The following is a 19,638-nucleotide window of genomic DNA, read 5'->3' as shown; positions in this document are numbered from 1 at the left end:
CAGGAATCGCCGGTGCTTCCAGCCGGGGAGTTCTCGGAGCCATTTGTGCACTTCATCACTCAATGGTGAGCTGGGTCTGCAAACTGCCATGCCCTGGATGGAAATGATCCGTGCCATTAACTCCCAGCTCCCTGAGACCTTCTGGCTCTGCATCCCTTCCCGGAGCACGGGGGCTCGGGGGCCTTGGGCAGATGGGGCAGCAAAGCTGAGCAAACTGTTTAAATTATGTAAACGTTATTTACACAAAGGGTCGTAAAAGTACTTACAAGGGTTGGGCCTTTTTGGGTTTTTTTTTTTTTAACCTCTTTTTTTTTAATAAACCTCGCCCTGAATGTGGCTGCTGAGACTCTTAAGAATTCATCAGCAAAATTCATGGGTGTAATATCCTTATTTAGGGATGTTTTTTTAAAATATTTTGTATAAAATTGCCTCGATGTTTAGGAAGGCAAGCGGCCTTGATGAATTCATTGGCTTCTCAGCAAGTCATTTGTACTTTACAGTAAGTAATCCGTCTGCAAAATTCATGTATGTAATATCATTATTTAGGGTTTTTAAAAAAATATTTAATATAAAATTGCCTTGATGTTTAGAAGGCAAGCGGCCTTGATGAATTCATTGGCTTCTCAGTAAGTAATTTTTACTGAGAGCTGTGGTTTAAAACACACCACTGGGTATATTTGCTGTCCTTAAAACGGAATAGTTCATTGGAAACCTTTTAAATTAAAGGAGAATTGGGGAGAAGAGGAGGTTGTAGAATAAAGAATACGGTTCTTGAGGAAGTAGAGGATACAAATCTGGCAGGTAAGAGATCCTAAAGAAGCAAAGGGAAGGGAAAAATCTCTTTTTGACTGTCCCACACCCGTAAAAATCCAAAAATAATTGTAAAAGGGAAGAAATTTATGCACAACAGAAGAAATAAGCTTGAATTTTGTAAAAATAGGAGGTGTTGGAGGGAGAAACATCCCCTCTTGCAGGGCTGGGTGAGATCAGAGGGCGCCACCAGGGTGGGAGCTGTGTGTGGGTGGGAGCAGGAATCCAGGGTTGTGTCTTTACCCAGGGATTTGTCCTGCTCCAGGGGTGGGTCCTTGTCCTCCCCGAAGCCCCCAGCCCCTCACAGGTTGGGTTTTGCACATTTTGGGGTTTTCTGCCACACGCCAGGGCTGCTGCAGCAAAAGTGACCCCATGAAACTGAATTTTGAGCAGCTCGTAGAGCACAAAGTATCTCTGAGGCCTGCCGCGGCCTGTAACCAATACAGCCACAAAAAGCAGGCTGATGAGCAGTTAATTAAAGTAACTAAATAATTAAAGTTTGTGTAACAGAGGCCTCGGTTTTCAGTGGTTTCAGCTTACAAAGACCGAGGGTATTTGGAGGATCCTGCAGCACAGCCCGGGGTGTGGAGCTCCAGCTCCTCTCCTCCTCCCCAAACCAGCGATGCCAGGCTGCTCTCAAAAACCCACGGAGAGGCAGAGGGAGGGACAACCTGTGTCAAACCCCCCAGATGTCAACGTGCAGCAGGAGTGATGGTGGCTAATAGGCTGCCTCTCCCTGGGGACAGGGCTACTTTGGGCTGTCAGATTAGAGCCGCTGCCTCACGCTGCTCGTGGGACTGGAATATCTGAGGGGCTTGGAGTTATTTGTAGGGGAAGGTAAATTGTGTCCTTAATATCCCCAATTTACAGCGCAGCTCATTTGGTGTTTTATACCCAGTGCTTTATTAGCTGTGCTTTGCGGTGGGGGGAATTACTGCTTTTAAAAAAAAAAGCAAACAAAAAAACCAAATAAGGAGCAACTATATCTTATTTAAGCAATCAATTTGGAATAACCCTGAGAGATGTCAAGTGAGCAGCATCCCAGACTTTGTGCCAGGCCCTCCATAAAGCCTGGCTGCTTGGATGGAGTCCAATTAGTCCACAGGCAGCTCCTGGTGGTCACCTCTGTGCCACGTTATTGTGTTCCCTCACGCAGCTAAGCACGGCCTCCAGAGCTAATTGCACCTGTTGCAGGGAAAAGCAGGACTGTTTGTATGAGAAACATGATCCTATAACCAGGTTAATGCTGTGTAATGAACTATCACCCTGCAGGGTAATGGAAATAAATGGGGGAAAGTGAAGGTAGGAACCCCAGGGTATTGCGTGTTCAGAGGTGGAGTTGGATTTCCCACCTGTTTGGATAATTCTTTGTGTTGAGCTGTGTCATAATCCCCAGAAAAAAATGGTGTGTAAATACAGAAATCCACACAAATGGATTTAAAAATACGTAATCAAATACAAATCAAATGTACAAATGCATAATCCCCACCTTTCATGGTGTGGAGCCCTACATCCCATAAGGGAAGGCTGGAAGGGAGGAAAATCCCATTAATATTTTAGTTACTGTTAGGAGCCCTGTGTCTCATACACTGAAATTCTTCACTCTGTGATAAAAGGGATGAAGTACAATTGAAAAAAATGGGAATCAGATCCATGTACCTGCTGTTTTTCAGGGGTTTCTGTATTTACACACCTTTCTTGCTTACAAACAGTATGGAGCCCTACATCCCATAAGGGAAGGCTGGGAGGGACAAAAAAATCCCTTAATATTTGTGGACTGTTAGGAACCCCATGACTGAAATTCTGAAACCCCATACACTGAAATTCTTCACTCTGTGATGAAAGGGATAAAATACAATTGAAAAAATGGGAATCAGCTCTCTGTACCTCCTGGTTTTTGGGGATCTCTGTATTTACACAGTTTTCATGGTGACAAACAGTGTGGAGCCCTACACTCCCTAAGGGAAGGCTGGGAGGGAGGAAAAACCCAAAATTAATATTTTGGTTACTGGTAGGAACCCTGTCTCCCATCAGCACCTGCTAAATTTAAGAAATACACTGGAACTCTTCACTCTGTGATGAAAGGGATAAAATACAATTCAATCTTTCAACATTTCAAAACAAGCAATTGTTTTGATACAAACATTTTGTTTTATGACACAGCATGAAGAAGCAGCCAAAGGAAAGGCCAGCACCTGAAGATTTAATGGTGAGTGAAACCTCAGTTTGGATTTGTTAGTGAATATTTCTATTTACATAGAAATTTATCTCTTTTTTTCCTGCATTTTTCAGTGTGCTCAGTGTATTTCTCTCTAAACTCTTCCTGCTTGTGCAGCAATTCCATATTTGCACCCAAAGCAAGGGTGGAGTTGTAGTTCTGAAGTTGGTGGGTATTTTGCTGTTGCCTTCATTTGTGATTTGGGGAGTTAATTCAGAACTTTCACAGCCACTATCGAGGTTCAATCAAAACCATTTTGGTGCTTGATACACATTTTCTTGCAGTTTGGATGTCCAGGGATTACAGCTTAATGTAGGTCACTCCTTGTCAGCATTTGCCAGCCTGAACCTTCCCAAAAGTGAGGATTGAAAACAGAGAGTGGGGTTAAAATGTGTATTTTAATGAAATGCAAGAGCCACTGTTTTCAGTGATGGTCATATAAAAGGAAACCAGATTGGCTGCAGGAGAATGAGAATATTTGGTGAGGTGAGTCCATGGAAGGGCTTGAAATCTGAGCTCAGAGCCCACTTCTTGTGCAATTGTCATTTTTCAATTATTAATTATTCCTAAATACAGCAGTTTATGTAAACTCCCAATCCCCTCTGGCTCGTGTCAAACACCTTTAATTTTAAAATGTTTCCTTACTTCCCTTTATATTCCACTTGCTGTAACTCAAAAGCCTCTCTAAAATATCATGATTTATTTGAAATGAAAGATACATTTCAATATACATATTTATTTGAAATGAAATTTCATCTGTGCATGAAATACACAGGGATAATTGGAACACTGGAATAATTGTAAGGGACTTGGACAGGATCAGGACACTGGTGCATCCTCTCATTTCTTGCTACTAAGAAAGAGAATATTCTCATTGCTTCTGTGAGAATAAACAAGTTTTTCTCCTGCAGCAATTCTCTAGTTAAAGGCTAATCTGTGAAGATGCCCAGGGCCAGGTGTCTCAAATCCAGACCAGTCTCTCTCCTGGTTAGGAGGTGTTTAACTGTGAATCTCATTTTAGGGATATTGACTCCACCAAATCTGCACTTGGAGTTGGGCACCTGCTTAAATATCTCACTGCAATGAAACCTTCAGGTTTATCAGAGCCCCTCCACTTTGGGTTTTCTCCCACCAAAGGCCGATTTTTGTCTTTTTTATGAACTTTTGATGGCCGGGGAATTCTTGCAGTTAGTCACATCTGAGAAAACTTGGAGCAGGTTCTGGAGCTGCAGCCACATTTACCTCGTGCTCTGTTCTGCCATGGCTGGGTGCCTCAGCTATTAAAACAATGGAATGGGCTTTCAGAAAACCTCTCTCTGCTTGCAAATGCACATTTTGGTGATGCAATAGGCCTGCCACTTATAAATAAAACATCTGCAGATCCCAGCGCCCCCCAGAAGTGTGCGTGGGGATGGTTGTGAGCAATAACACCACTCCAGGGTGTAGAGCCATAAAAATGAGGCCAAAGGGTGAGTGCCTGCAGTAGCAGGGAAGTGCACAGATTTATCTTTCCAACTACATGCCCTGGAGTGTGCTGGGCCCCTTTAAAGGAGGTGTTTTGTGAAATTATTTGGAAATTCCGGCGCCTCTGGGGAAAAAAAAAATAAATAAAAAAGGAGCGTTGCTACTTTTTAAACAATTTAATGCATTTTTTTTTCCACCTCCTTTTTAGTCAGTTAGAAATGAGCTTGCAACGAGTAGTAAAACAGGAGCTGCTCACTCCTTTAGATTATAGAGGATATATATAATATTACATATATCCTCTATTACATATATAGAGGATATATGTAATATTATATATATATATTATATATTTATATTTTTATTTCATATTATATATAAACATATAATTATAATTAATTATTAATTATTCTTCATTATTAATTATATTATTATATACTGTGGTTTATTTTATCTTGTATTATAATTAATAATAATTAATGTTTTTTATAATTGATATTATTTATAGAATATGTTTATAGGTTTCTTTTTATTTATATATTATATATTTATAGAGTCAAACCCTTTGTATTTTTGCTTTTCCTCAGTCTTCTCAAGGAGCACTTTATTTATGAAATCAATATGAATATACACACTAGCATTATGTGTCTGTGTACACAGATATGCACACACCATATCTGTGCCTAAATATGTGTGCAGAAATTAATTTATAGTTTCTGGAAAACGGGGCCAGAAAAAAACCAAAACTTTAAATATTGTGGAATTAATGAGGTTGGAGAAGCTCTCCAAGGTCATGGAGTCCATTTGAGCCTCACCTTGAGCAGAGCACTGAGTGCCACATTCCCTGGGCACAAAAATCCTGTGAATTCTGGAATTCCTCACCACTGCATCCTTTAATTCCATCTTGCTGAAATTGCCACGTGGCTCTGGTGGATGGAAGGAATGCACAGAGGGATGCAGTGAAACCCTGCATCTTCAAGGTCACCTTCTCACTGATTTAAACCAGAGCAGGGTTTCACCTTGTTATTGCAGTTGGGGTTGGTTTATTTTAATTAAAAGCAAGGTTCCAGCAATGATGGGAGGTGTCACGCACACCCATCCTCACCTGCAGACACAGCTGTGCTGGGAGTCACTGGTTTGTGACCAGTTTAGGATAATTAAGTACTGAAAGCAAGTTGAAGGGAGCAGAAGATGAATCTTTCCCTCCTCTGCTGAAAATCAGTGGATTTTAGGGGCATTTGAGGAGCTGAGTGCCAATATCTGGAGTGCCAGGTTGGCACCTCCACCAGAGTCCTGGGATGGATTTCCCCTGCCTGTCATGCATAAAGCCCTTTTTTATAAAACCCAAAATGTTCATTTTTGTCAGGAAATAGGGCCAAAGCTGAGGCTGGGTGAAATTCCTGTTTGAAGTCAGGTTTTTCATTACCACAGATGTCTATGTTCAGGTGGATCAGGCTCCTGTATTTATTTATTTCATTATTTATTTACTCACTGCCCTTTCTTCCCTGCAGCCCTGCCCAAAATAAGATATCCCATTGGTTTTTCTGGATGTACATAATCAAATCAACTGACTTCTTCCACAGCAGTGAAATAAGGAACTTCACCAAGTAATGAGAAAAAAATTGTCCATTCAGGGAAAGGAACAACCTCAGAATTTACCAGTGCTCATCCTGAACTTGCTCTAAAATGCTGCTCTTTTATCTCCAGTTTGTTCCCTCTTAAGAGAAAGGCAGAGAGCCAATTAAATGAATCTATTCCTGTATTATCACAGGGAGGGCTGCACAGCACATTCCTCTCTGTCTCTCCCCTCCCTTTCTAACATGAAAATCTCAACAATTCTTCTGTATAAAGAGATTTTCCCCCTTTGCTGTTGTGTTTTTTGCCAGAAACACAGAGTTTTTCTGGCTCTCAGGGCAGTGCTCATTCAGGAGTTGTGCTGTGGCAGCCACGGGAAGGTTTCTATTCTTGTTTAAACCCAGGGAAGGTTTAAACTCCTGTTCCTGTTTTTAATTCCCTTGTTGTACTTGTGGGAGATGTGGGAACAGGCAGCCAGAATGCATTTCTGAGTCTCTTAACATCTTGACACGTGTCTTAAGATATTTAAATATACAAACTAACTGTTTATCTGGGAAAAAATACCCACTACAGCCAATAAAATCAGGGTGCCTGGTCCAGAGCCACTGCTGGAATGGAGAGGGGGATTGCTGGATGCATAGGAATGGGAAATTTCAAAATTGTATTAGGCATTGAAATAAATAAAATACCAAAGGAGAACCAAAGGTTTTCCAGCATGTCAGTGGCTTTGACACAGATGATAAACAGTTTATCACACAATGTTTAAATTGACACATTTAATTTTTTTTATTTTAATAAATTAATAAAATCTAAATTTATTTTAAGTGATTTTAAAATTTGTTTAAAAATGAAATTAAGTATCAACGTAAGAAACATCAGTAATTTAAATTTGTTACTCCTTTTTAAACCCAGGGAAGGTTTAACTCCTGTTTAAACCCAGGGAAGGTTTCAAGTCTTGTTTAAACCCAGGGATGGTTTAAAGTCTTGTTTAAAGCCAGGGAAGGTTTCAAGTCTTGTTTAAAGCCAGGGAAGGTTTAACTCCTATTTAAACCCAGGACAGGTTTAACTCCTGTTTAAACCCAGGGATGGTTTAAAGTCCTGTTTAAAGCCAGGGAAGGTTTAACTCCTGTTTAAGCCCAGGGAAGGTTTAAAGTCTTGTTTAAAGCCAGGGAAGGTTTAACTCCTGTTTAAGCCCAGGGAAGGTTTAAAGTCCTGTTTGAAGCCAGGACAGGTTTAGCTGCTGTTTGAAGGCAGGGAAGGTTTAACTCCTGTTTAAACCCAGAGTCCAGGGCAGCAGCCAGGCTGGGGCTGGGCCTGTATTTACGGTATTTTCCCAAAGCTTTCCATCCTAAGCTCTATTTAATGGAATCTATGCATAGTAAGTAATCAGGTCAGAGAGAAGCAGCATCCCCTGTTTGAGATCAATCGCTGGCTAATACTTTATCTAGGCCACTTTATTATCTCATGCTGATTCCATTCCCATTCTCCTCCTCCTTTGTAGTGTGCACTTCAGCTGTGGTAAAACTACGCCTGGCATACATATTAAAAACATATACCCATTCTATCTGTATGTAAATGGGGGAGGCACAGCTGGATATTGCAGGAGTTTGATTTACTAATAGTTATTATCTGTTCTAGCTGTTCGGAGGCAGGGAGAGTTGCAGAAAACAAGCTAGCGCAGAAATTGCCTTTATGATATCACTGCCCTGCTTTGGTAATTGTTTAAAATCTCTTCTTTAGCTGCAAGCTCGGCCCCGGCTGCTGCAGATTGTTGGTGCTTTTTTTGGAATTGCTGGAGCCTCTTGGTGAGGGGTTTTTTGTTGTTAGTGCAGCACTGAACTCCTCCGTGATGGTTATTGGAACGAAAGGTGTTTACGTAAAAAATGGTATTTGAAGCACCAAAAGTCAGGAATGGAGCAGTTATTCTGTTGTGCTCTCCTGTGGAGGCATCAAAGCACAGCCTTTAGGGTTTCTCAAGGAAAAATTGGGCAGGGAGATGATGCAGTCACCTCCTGCACTCCATTACTTTTGCACAGATCTAATGATTCTTCTTCAAGTTGTCAGCACAACCAGGAGCTTGTCTCCTTCTTAAAATTTAAATTACTGGTGCTTCTTATGTTAATATATTATCAATTTAAATTGTATCAATTTAAACATTGTGTGATAAATTCTACATCATCTGTGTCAAAGCCACTGACATGCTGGAAAACCTGTTCTCCTTTGGTATTTTATTTATTTCAATGCCTAATACAATTTTGAAATTTCCCATTCCTATGCATCCAGCAATCCCCCTCCCCATTCCAGGAATGGCTGTAGACCAGGCACCCTGATTTTATTGGCTCTAGTGGGTATTTTTTCCCAGATAAACAGTTAGTTTGTATATTTAAATATCTTAAGACATGTGTCAAGATGTTAAGAGACTCAGAAATGCATTCTGGCTGCCTGTTCCCACATCTCCCACAAGATGAAATTAAAAATGTAAGGTTTTACGTAGCTGGATTTTAAGTAGCTATATTTTATGTAGCTTTATTTCAGAGGGTCTGCACAGTAGCTAAACATATTTGCAGTTAGTTGTGTTAAACCCCTGCTTTCAGCTCTCAGGAAGCACTTTTATGGTTTAAACAAACAAATGGAGGATCAGCATAATCCTGCCTGGATTTTCATCTAAAGCCCCAGAATAAAGCCAATAAAACACTGGTGCTTAGGTTTGTCAATAAAGGGCTTTCCCCCAGTGGTATCAGTGAGGAGCCAGGGCTGGGGTTGGGATGATGATGGTTTTTGGGAGGGCTCTCAGCACTTCCCTGTGCACAAACACCGAGATCCATGCTGCTTGTGTGCACCTATCCAGATGTTTGGGCACCCTTGCTGAATCACAGGGAGCCAAGAATTTTCCCTCTTTGGCTACTTTGTTTTATCCTGGGCCGCTGCAGGATCTCCCATCAGGGCTGATAGAATTGTCTGTGCTTGGAGCTGTGATGAATGGCTTTGTTTGCAGATGTGCAGCCTCTCCTCTGTCACAACGATCCCAGTTATTCACTCCATGACAAGGGGAAGTTCTGACAGACACCAAACACAAGCAGATGTGAAGGAAAGGGCTCTCTCCTGGTTTCTCAAGGAAAAAAAAAACACAGAGCCAAGTATTTTAGCTGTTGTAAACATAGAATTGTGTAGGTTGGGAAAGGATTTTTAGGATCATCCAGTTCAATCATGAAATATATGTGGTAAATAATGAACTGGGTCTTCAGTCTCTCAGTTCAGACATGCAGTGGACAAAGAGTTCTGGATCAAATCTTGGATACACTGAAGACAAATCAGAATTTATATTGAGGCAAGGATTTCACAGCAGAGCTCAGGATGCTCCTGTCACTGCATGCTCAGTATCTTCCTTGCCCAAGGTAGCTTAAGAGGAAAAAAATCTGTGTTTCTTCAGGTGGCAGCATTGCTCACTGAGCTGAAATTGGGAGAGGTGGGTCAGGGATATTTCCCCCTCTGTCTTTCAAAAAAAAAAAAAAAGTGGGGGGAAAGCCATCTCTGTCCTTTGGGGTGTGAGTTCTTCTGTGCCACTTGAGAAATCAGCTCTTGAAATGGAGACATCCATTCTATCAGTGTCACTAAATCCAGCAACCACCCAAGAGCAGGATGGTGACAAGTTATGGGGTGGTGCCTTCATTCCCTGCCTGCTGCACCCATTGCCATGGGATCACCCAGTTCCCCCAGCAAATGGGAATATCTGGCAATAATATCTGGGAATAAATGGGAATATTCCCCTCCTACCATGCCATAGAGCTGCACAAAACAGCAGCACTTCCCTGTGAAATGTGAAAAGGAGTAACTCGAGTAGGCTCAAAGAGGTGTTGAAAATCTAAGGAAATTGGACAAAAACGAATTGGCAACAGCTTAGAGGGATACAGTTCATATTTTTTGGTTACTTGAGTCTCCTGGGCTTTGCAGTTTAATTTGAGCAAATGTTTCATTTGGCACCGCTGGTTGTTCAGTAGTTCTCCAGGCACAGGGACAAATATTTACATCTCACTCATTTTGGTAGCAGAATTGCAAATCTTTCAATTACTGGATATTGAGAAGTTGTGCATTTGCCTTGTTGATACTTGATTTCAGCTGTCTTCTGTATGTATTTATTTTGAAAAATTGAGGAAAACAAAAATGCTAGCAGTTCCAAAATAAGACCCCTATCTTTAAATCCCAGAATACTGTCCTTTCTATTAATTCCAAATCCATCAAGGAATTTGCTCTAACAGGCAACTGTTGAAATCCACATACGATTTTTATTTGTGTAGTGAAACTGGCATTTTAAATCTATTCAGACACTCTGCATAGATTAAAATGGCTGGTGCTTGTGCAGTACCAGCTACATGTGGGTCTCTAGTCCAATTAGCACCTCAGGACACTCCTGCAGTATTAAATAAGAGTAATAATTGCCTATGAATAAGCAGAGTATAAAGCAGGAGATAGAGATATGGCTTCTTAGTGACCTGTGTGCATTATGCCTCAAATCCCTTAATCAGATTTGTGCCGCTTGATTCTTCCATCCGCAGAAATTCTGCTGGAGGATCAGGGCCTAAAGTAGTAAAAAATCAATTAATACGACTTTCTAATTTGTGCAGTTGACAAAAAAAAAAAAAGGAAAAAAAAAAAAAACCCGCATATAAATAGGGGACATTTTTCTCCTGAAGAGGGGCCGTGCTGAAAGATTTTTTAATTGGATTTTCATTGTGATTGACAGCGCTTGATTATGACAGTAACTTTATTTGGCTGGACTGTTAGAGCCCCCTTGTTCAGGGTGGTTTTTTTCCCTTTTTTCCCCATCAAAGGCCTTTTTTTCTCGGTGGCATTCCCGGCGGAGAGGCAGAGTTTGTGAAAGAGCCTTTTAGCACCTTTGTTGCCGCCATCCCTGGTGACGATTGGGCCCAGCTGGTTGCAGGTCGCAAAATGCTCCTCTCACAAAGAGAAATCTCCCTGGCCTCCATCATTTTAAGAGCTCCAGAAACCTGTTGAGGATTAGAAGTAGCTTTAGATGTGAAATGAGTGTTAAGTATTAGTAATCGGGAGATTAGGGCCCCGGGGACAACGGGAGATAAACAACCGCAATTAAGGCAAATCTGCCAGAGTAAACAAAATTGAGCAGAAACAGATGCCCTCGCCATTTTGGGGGATTGATTGGAGGGCACCGAGGAATCGATTTTTGTCTTGTTTACACTTCCAAACCCCGGTGATAAACTGGGAGGCTAAATATTTCATAGCGCCTGATTTTAGTTAATTTTTCTCGGCTCCTCACAGTGACCAGGCCCGGCCTCGCTCAGCCTTCACAGGGAGCAGCTAATTGCCTATGAAGGGCCCCTGTGTTTAAATGGGCTTGACAGGAATTTAAATTTTGTTTCAATCAACCTCTGTGCTCACAGCCTGCTCCAGTTTCTAATTTTTAAATTAAACATGATTTCTTTTTTATTTATTTTCCTTTTTTTAAGCTGCAGCCTCCCCTCTGGAGCTGGCTGCTGGCGCTTCCACCCGGGGCAGAGCTTGGAGCACGCGGCTTTATTGAGGCTGAAACCCCAAAATATAACCCTGGAAAAGTTCATTGTCCCATCAATGGGCATCTGCCTGCTTGGATTTGATGGGAGAGGTTGGGGAAACACTCAGCTGCTGTAAATCGGGATGAGCCTGTGCCTGCTGGGCTGGGGACAGCCAGGTTTCCACCAGGGAAAGGTTCCCCTGGATTAAAACAGCTCTGAGCATGGAAATGGTGCTGGTGGCCTCGGTCCTCGCTCAGTGACCTTGGGAGGGATTCAAAGGAATTTATATTTTTTTTCCCCAAGCCAACTAGTAGTGATGTATTTTGCTCTCTCTGTGTTTTCAGCAGGGCTCTGTGCGTTTATTCCAGCATTGTTTCACACCTGAGCTTTCTCTGCTCCTCAGACAAGGGCATTTGGCAGCACCTTCCCCTCCATCATTTAATACTTTACTGAGTCCCTTCGCAGAGCCTGCCAAACACGGGGATGTCATTTTGCACTCCGTGCAGGCAGTGTGCAGCCATGGAATGCAGGATGATCGTAGTGGTACTTCTAAAAACAACTTGTTCATTTGCAGAAACTTCATCACAAAAATGCTAACGAAGTACGAGCTGTTCCATTCTCCCTTTTTGCTTCCAGCTACATCATTTTCAGGGTTTTTTTTTGCTTTTGTTAATTGTTGTTATTTGTGCGTGTGTGCACACAGCATTTTCTTCTCCTAGGTTTGGGTGAAAAACATTTAGGAGATTGTTTCAGTTTACTTCAGCTTAGTAATTTGCTTAGCTTTTTTTTTTTTTCCCCAGCACAAAAACTTGGGGAAAACAGTTGTTTGCTTCACCCTTCCCCCTGAGTCTAGGGGAGCACTTAGTCCTTGTTGGAAGGAAATTCTGTGTCAGCTTTGAATTCCTGAGGAGCTCTGTTTGGTGTCGCTGAGACCATTCCTGTGCAGGAGCTGAGGACACTTCTGCAGGTGCAGCTCCACCAGAGTTGAGGTCAGGTGTGCCTTTCTGGTGAGAATCTCTGCCCTTTCTGAGCCCCCACTCTCTCGTTCTCATCACAGCCAGGTCTTGAAGCTCACGAACTGACTCGATTTCAAATGAAGCCCCACCAGAAGATGTGCTCCAGGCACACACCTAATGAGCTCCAGCTACTAATGGGCACTGAGGCCACAAACCAGACCAGAGCTGGGCAAAAGTCAAAGCTCTTCCATCCCCAAAATGTTGCACCGAGCGTTTCACTCAGCAGAGCTGCTTCTGTTGTCGACAGCTTGCTAATGTTGACAGACTCCATCAGCCTTGGGCCACTCTCCCCATTCCTCCTCTGCAGCTCTCCTTAACCTCAGCAGCACTTGCAGAAGTAAACTCCAATTAGATTTCGGTTGCTTTAGTTTGTTTTAAGAGTTTTTAAGAGTCATAACACAAAAAGTGAAATACCTTTGCTGGGAGCTGGCTTGTTTTTAGCCGAGCAGCGCGAGGAGTGCCAAGGACAGTTTCTGCTTTAACAACAAATATCAAAAGCAAAGCTGCTGTGGAAAGAATGGTCTGCAGATGGGCAAATAGATTCCTCTGTGCCACAGCCAAACCCTAAACCCTGTAGTAAATTTCAGACCAGTCTTTGCCACAGGAAGGGAGCAAATACAGACCCAGGGTCCTGCAGGAGGAGGGGGTGAGGGGTTTGAAGCCAGGGCCAGCTGGGGAGTGGAGCTGCTCCAATTCCTGCTGTTCTCACCTGAAAAATTCCCTCTTGACCCTTTGTCCAAAATTCCCTCTTGGACACATCAGTCAAGTGCACGAGGGGTCTCTGAGGTCTGTTTTGGGGTCACCAGCTGTCCAAAGCTTGGGAAAATAATACTTTAATCATAATAAAGAATCTGTGTTGCTGTTTAAAAATGGTAATTTGGGTGAGGTGCGTAGACAGTTGCTGTTCAGGTTAAGGTGTTGAGGTCAAAGTTAAGGTGTTTTTCCTCTTGGTCCATCCATCAAGCCTGGGGACTGTTGTTATTTGAATACAAATTCTGTAAATTCCAGGAGAGTTTTGGTGCCTCAGCAAAACTAAACAAGCTGAAAATCGCTTGCAATTAACTTTATCGTATAAAAAGGAGAAATGCATTGGTGAAAGTCAATCTACAAACAGATAAATAATAGGGGAAAAAAGGGAAAAAAGTACTTCTTTAAAAAAAAAAAAAGGAAGAAATATAACCCCAGGGCTTCAGTGCTTAGTTGTGTTATCCATTTATCTTTGTTTTGCACCATCTTTTCACTGTCTCACATATCATCAGAGGGATAAAATCATTAGTGTGCTAATCTAGGTAGCCATAGTTCTAAGGCTGACCTAGGCTAATCTGCCTTTGCAATTTCAAGTACTATGTTTGACTCCTCTGAAAGTAACCTTAAATTGTAGTCTTGTAAGAATTCCAGAGCTGTATCCTTCACTCCTTCTCCTAATGAGGTTATGACCAAATGCTCATTATAATTGCTTTAGACTCCTTTTAATTTTCAAGCTTATTAATCATAAGAAGAGTTATTTAAAATTGCATAAATTAATCTTAGATTAAAAGCCCATCAAAGCCTCGAAACAATTAAGAATAAGTAGGATTTCCCTGGGGCAGCAAGTTTTATTTTAATAGTGTAGTCAGGTGGATATCAGAACATTGAAGTATGGTAGTGATTAATGTATGCAAAATTTAAATGAGAGTTTTTAAATGGCAAATCTAAATCACATATTGACCTAACTGTAGGCTTTAACTGCATTGTCTGTCATATATTTAAACTGTTTAGTAATCAACATTTTAATTACAGTGTATGTTAGGGAGGCCATGCAACAAACAAAACTCCCCACTTCCCGAGTGGAGCTGCTCAGCAGGCTGGGCTCTGCTCTCAGCTGAGGAGAGAGGAAGGAGCAGAAACTTGCAGGAAAATAACCAGACTTGGTTTTCCCTATGGATGTGTTCCTGTTCCTGCCTCATCTCCAGCCAGAAAACGCCACTGGTCCATGCTGGGAGGGCTCAGGGTTGGATGGGAGCAGCCTGGGCTGGTGGCAGGTGTGGGAGGGTGTTGAGGTCCTTCCAGCCCATCAGTGGGGGATGCCGTGGTTCTGTGGTGCCATGGTTTCACCCCCTGCTCTGGGGCTTTGTCTCCAGCGCCCAGCTGAGCACAGCTCTGGGGTGCTGGAGCCTCTCTGGTGCAGTGAGCACAGTCCTTGCCCTCAATAGTCTGAGGACAGAACAGTGAGAGAGAACTGGGCCAGCAAACCTCACTCCCAGATCAGGCACAGTCCCAAGGAGGAGCTGCAGTTTTAGGGTTAAGCTCAATCTGTGATCTGCAATCCCGTTTGGAAGGGACAAGGAGGCTGCAGCTGACCTTGCTGCAGCTTTGGGACACTGGGGACACTCTTGGCAGACACACAGACTGAGCCTCCTAGTCCCTGCTGTTCCAAGCACTTCAGGTGCTCACACTTCCCTTAAAAGGGTTTAAAAAAATCCCAAAATTTCAAAAGGAAAACAAGAGATGGAGCAGCTGGATCACACTGGAATAGTGTCCTGCAGGGCCCTTTCACCCATGGGAATGTTCTGTGTCTGTGGATTCACCTGTGCTCTGCCTTCAGAGTTCTCACCCCACTCAGGCCTCAGAAGCTGCGTGGAGCATCCCCTGAGGATGCCCTGCCACCTTCTGTGCCTGTGAATTAACCATGTTTTGGGAGTCTGCAGTGAGAGAATTGGCCTGAGGATTCCTCGCTGCTATTCCTGGCTGTGGGAGCCGCAGTTGGATCCTGTGGATAGCTGGCACAGATAATTAGAACAGCTTTTAGTGTGGCTTGTCCTTGGAGGCAGCAGCTCGAGATGGAAAATCTTCCAGCACTGGAGGCAGGGCTGGAATGATGAAATCCTGACACGTGCTGAGGGCACTGCAGGGGGACCCGGGGGCAGGTCAGGGTGTTTGGGTTACTCAGCACTTTGTGTTTCCAGGAATTCTGGGAAGCTCTTTGGGTCACTCAGCACTTTGTGTTTCCAGGAATTCTGGGAAGCTGGTGCAGCTCTAGAGCTGAGCTTTGTGTTTGTCCTGTTGGAGGTGGGACTTGTCCCCCGTTAAACATGAGGATGGGCAGGATTTCCCATCAAATCCATACCCTGAGTTCGTACAAGAGCTGTGCACGGCACAGGCACCTCAGGAGCAATGGGAGAACCAACTGGGATGTGCTGCTAGACAGCCAAGTTGGAATTTTTTGGAGTTGGAGGGACGAGCTGCCAGCCAGGCTTTCCTGATTTAACATTTGAACAGAGCACCTGGAGTGGGGGAAGGCCTGGAACATCCCACCTGCTCTGGGAGCAGCAGGGATTTGGTGTTTTACTCATGTTTCACATGGAGTTGGTGCTGGCAGGGCTGGAATTCTGCTCAGGGGCTGGAATTCTGCTCAGGTGAAATGGGGAAAAACAGATCCCAGGTGTCCAACAGAGAGCTGGGTCAGAGGGTGCTCTTCCCATTCCCAACTCCTGCTGCCAGGGAGGAATTAGGGAATGGCAGGGAAGGGGAGCAGGCTTCCAGCTTACACTCTGTTCTTCCCAGGTGCTGCTGTGTTTTGTGCAGGAAAAGCTGCATCTGATGCATTCAGGGCATGCCAAGACCACCCAATAAACTGCTCCATCTTCCCGATCCCCCCTTTAAAAAGCTGCAAGTTAAGCAGCGAGTGAGCTTCCCTCAGAGCAGCCTGCAGCCAGCAGTAATATTTATTTTCTCTATTTGTTTTAAGCCTGGGAAGGCTGTGGTTTCCTGCACACTGTCCTGATGGAGCCCTGCCCAGCGAGCATGCAGTGCCCCCAGCCCTAATGTGCCATTAATGATAGGTTAATGTACAGTATAATGTTTTTTGGACTATGGGTTCATTACACTTCTGAGTGCAAGGTCCTTCTGCAGAGCGCCCAAGGTCCCATTGCATTATATCATGCAATAAAAATACCCTTTTCATATCACACACTAATAAACTGTATTTGAAATGCTGTCTGAGGGCAAGGCCATTGTCTTCATAGGCTGTGGCTGCAACAGTTGGGATCTTTTTTATTGTGGTTTTTTGTGGCGTTGAGTTCAGAATTTTTTTCAATGGAAGGCATGGTTTGTCTGTGCTGCTTGGTGATAAATGGAGTTCAGGCTGGGAGGGTTCCTGGAAAAAGGAATGGTAGAAGGGTGGCACCACTGCAACCAGTGCAGTGCCACTCATTTCCCAACCTTCCTTGCATAAGCATGAGGAATTTTATTATCATTTTTAATTGGCTGCCCTCCCCAATCAGCCTCTAACCGCGCCAGGGAAAAAAATATAAGGAGGTGCTGGAGTGGGTTAGATCTCATGTTCTCCCACCATTTGGATCCAGGCTCCTGCCATGTTCTGTGCCCCAGGGAGCACCACCCTGGGGAGGAAAATCTCTCATTTTTGGGGGTTTCCAAGGAAATCTGTGGCTGAGTGGCATTTCACTCTGGAAGTGTCCTTTGTCACCATTCCAGGCTGGTAGCTGCCTGTTCCATGGACCTTTAGAGCAGTCTGACATAAACACTGACACCTTTTGTGCCTGGGACCCCAGGCATTGCATGAGGGGCACTGTTGATGGTCTGCCTGTCCTTTGGCATTGGCCTGAGCCCCCTGGTGCTCTCCAAACACAAACATTTTATGGCCAGAGGGTCCTGTTGGTGGGAGAGGCTCTCCTGAAGCTCTGCTCCTCCCTGGATTTGTGTGTGAGAGGCAGTGGAAGCTGTTCCCTGTGCTTTAGACTGAAGAGCTGAAGGGATTCGGAGCTGTGGGTGATTATTTTGTATCCCAGAGGGAATTTCATCCACCTGGAGCAGAGCTGCACTCTCCAGGTGGGCACTTGGAGCTGGAAAAGGCCCATGCACCTGCAGCCCTGCCCAGGATGCCATGCAAGCTCTGTGGCAATGAGCTCAGGGTGGGTTATTGTCAGAAACAAAGATTTTTTTATAGGCCAGAGGAGAAGGCCATGGAAGCAAATTGCTGAATTTTAGGGGTAGATAAAATGATGGAACTTTTACCCTTGAATAATGGGGATTTAATTGACTGGGCTAAATGATTGATGGTTGGTGAGCACTGAGTTGGAATTACCAGGGCTCTGTGTTCAGGGGGGCACTGCCCTTTTAATTTCCTGTCAGGTATTTAAATCCCTCACCTCCCCCTCTGCCAGGAGCTGCCCTGTGAAAGAGTTAAACCTGTCTGGTGGGACACTGCACCTCGAGAAATGTACCCTTTATCAAGAGAACCAGAAGAGACAAGTTCATTTAAAAAGCCTGGTTTGTCATTGTTTATCTCATTTTCAGGCTTGACACACAAAATTAGGCTGCCTGACACTCACTGGGGGCCAGCCCTGGCCCTGTCCTGCCTGATCTTTCCAGCTCCAGGCTCTGCAGCAGCCACTTCCCACTCCCTGTAGGATTCCCAGTGCATCCCACTGAGCCAGGACACAGCACACCAGTACCAGGCCAGTAAGAAAAACCACTTGGGTGCTGGATTTTCTACCTCTCTCCTGCTGGCTGTGCTGAGTTCCAGGTGTTTCTAAGGCTGAATATTTAAAAACCTGACATCTGAGGTTTCAGAGCTGGTATTTCATTTGGAGCAGCCTAAATGGAGGGAAATCCTGGGGGTGAGGGGGCTCTGGCTGCAGGGTCTCTCCATCCTGAAGGGGAAGGGACTGGCTGGAATATTTGGGTTTGGTTGCCCCAGAGCATCTGCTTTGCTCTGTCTGTTCCTCCTGCCTGCTCTCTGCTGCTTCTCTCTGGTGTCCTTGGCTGTTCTGCTGAAGAGGTGAAACAGCTGCTTCTAGGCTGTGTTGGAGATAAAAGCATTTATCTTATTCCTGCACTTTTCTACCCAAAACCACCCCAGTGCTGGGGCAGAACACCTCATCCTGTCACTCCCTGCCTTGTCCAGTCCCTCTCCAGCTCTCCTGGATCCCCTTTAAGCTCTGGAGGGTCAGTGCATGTGAAGGATGCACGGTTGGTTGTTAAAAAGACGAATTTTAGGACGTCACACACATTTACAAGCAGAGGGGCAGATTAACAGGGTTTTTCTGGTTTATCATTTTACCCAAACACCATTCAGCGACTGCTCAGCTCTCCTGGAAAGGGGCTGGCTCAAAACACAACGAGCAAATGGAATAACAAAACCAAAAAGAGCATTTCCAAGGAGTCTGGGCTGCCTCCCCTGCTCAGAGCAGGCAGTGTGGGTACCACGGATCTGCAGGGAAATCCACTGCTCCGAGCCGGTGCTTTACGGCCCTGCTGTGGCTGTAAGCAGGGGGTGCTGCAGGGGCTTTGTGCTGCAGAAGGGCTGTGTGTCTGTCCTGGCTGACCCTGGCTGTCCCCTTGCAGGGCCACCCCTTCGTGGTGCAGTACAACGACGGCAATGCTGAGGTGGTGTCCATGTGGGTGTGCAGGATGCTGGAGGAGCGGCGAGCCCAGGGAGCCCAGTGAGCCCTGCAGCACCCCAGGGGCTCTTCCCACACCAGGATCTCCACCTTTGGACTCCCAGCTTATCCAGATCCTGTTTTACTCCAACTGTTTCCTAGAAGCATCAACAAAATCAGGGTGTTTGTGGCTGCCTTTCCCTCACTGCCGCGTTAAGGAATTTTCTTAATTGTTTCTTTTGTTGCTGAGCAATTTCCAGGTTTACCTTCAGTTATACTGTACACAGCCTTAAAGCAAGTATTTTATATCTCTATTTTTGGGTTACTGAATGTTCTGTTTCCTGACTCCAGAGTATTTTTTAACTGTTGCTCCTATCCAAGTGTCCAGAGGATTTCCTGACGAGTTGGTGGCTGTCTCTGAGTGCAGGCAGCCACTAAATACTGGGTTTAAGTGTAAAACAAAAGCAAACAGACAAAAAAAAAAGAGAAATATCTGGGCTTGCCCACCCTGTGAGGAGGTGAGGGGTGCCAGGAGGGTCAGCATCACACCAGTGAATGACTGGGAATGCCCTCTCTGCTCCCAGTGCCAGCTGCTGGGGCATGAGGAGCACCCATGGCCAGGCTCTGCTGAACCAGAGAGGGTTTGCTGA

The 19,638-nt window shown here is 44.3% G+C and overlaps 1 protein-coding gene across 1 annotated transcript in view; it reads left to right on the top strand.

Moving 5' to 3' along the window:
• The window catches only part of MAP2K5 (mitogen-activated protein kinase kinase 5), a 120,037-nt gene extending 100,735 nt beyond the window's left edge, over window positions 1-19,302 (top strand). The window contains exons 20-22 of the mRNA XM_054641924.2: window positions 4-65; window positions 2,974-3,019; window positions 18,954-19,302. Coding sequence (XP_054497899.1) covers window positions 4-65; window positions 2,974-3,019; window positions 18,954-19,055 — 210 coding nt within the window. The 3' untranslated portion in view covers window positions 19,056-19,302. The remainder of the gene's footprint in view (window positions 1-3; window positions 66-2,973; window positions 3,020-18,953) is intronic.
• The last annotated feature ends 336 nt before the right edge of the window (window positions 19,303-19,638 follow it).

This window comes from Agelaius phoeniceus, chromosome 13 (genome assembly GCF_051311805.1).
Source record: "Agelaius phoeniceus isolate bAgePho1 chromosome 13, bAgePho1.hap1, whole genome shotgun sequence".
Taxonomy (NCBI): domain Eukaryota; kingdom Metazoa; phylum Chordata; class Aves; order Passeriformes; family Icteridae; genus Agelaius; species Agelaius phoeniceus.
Note: the sequence above shows the minus strand (reverse complement) of the source record. Positions and strands in the feature narration are given on the sequence as shown.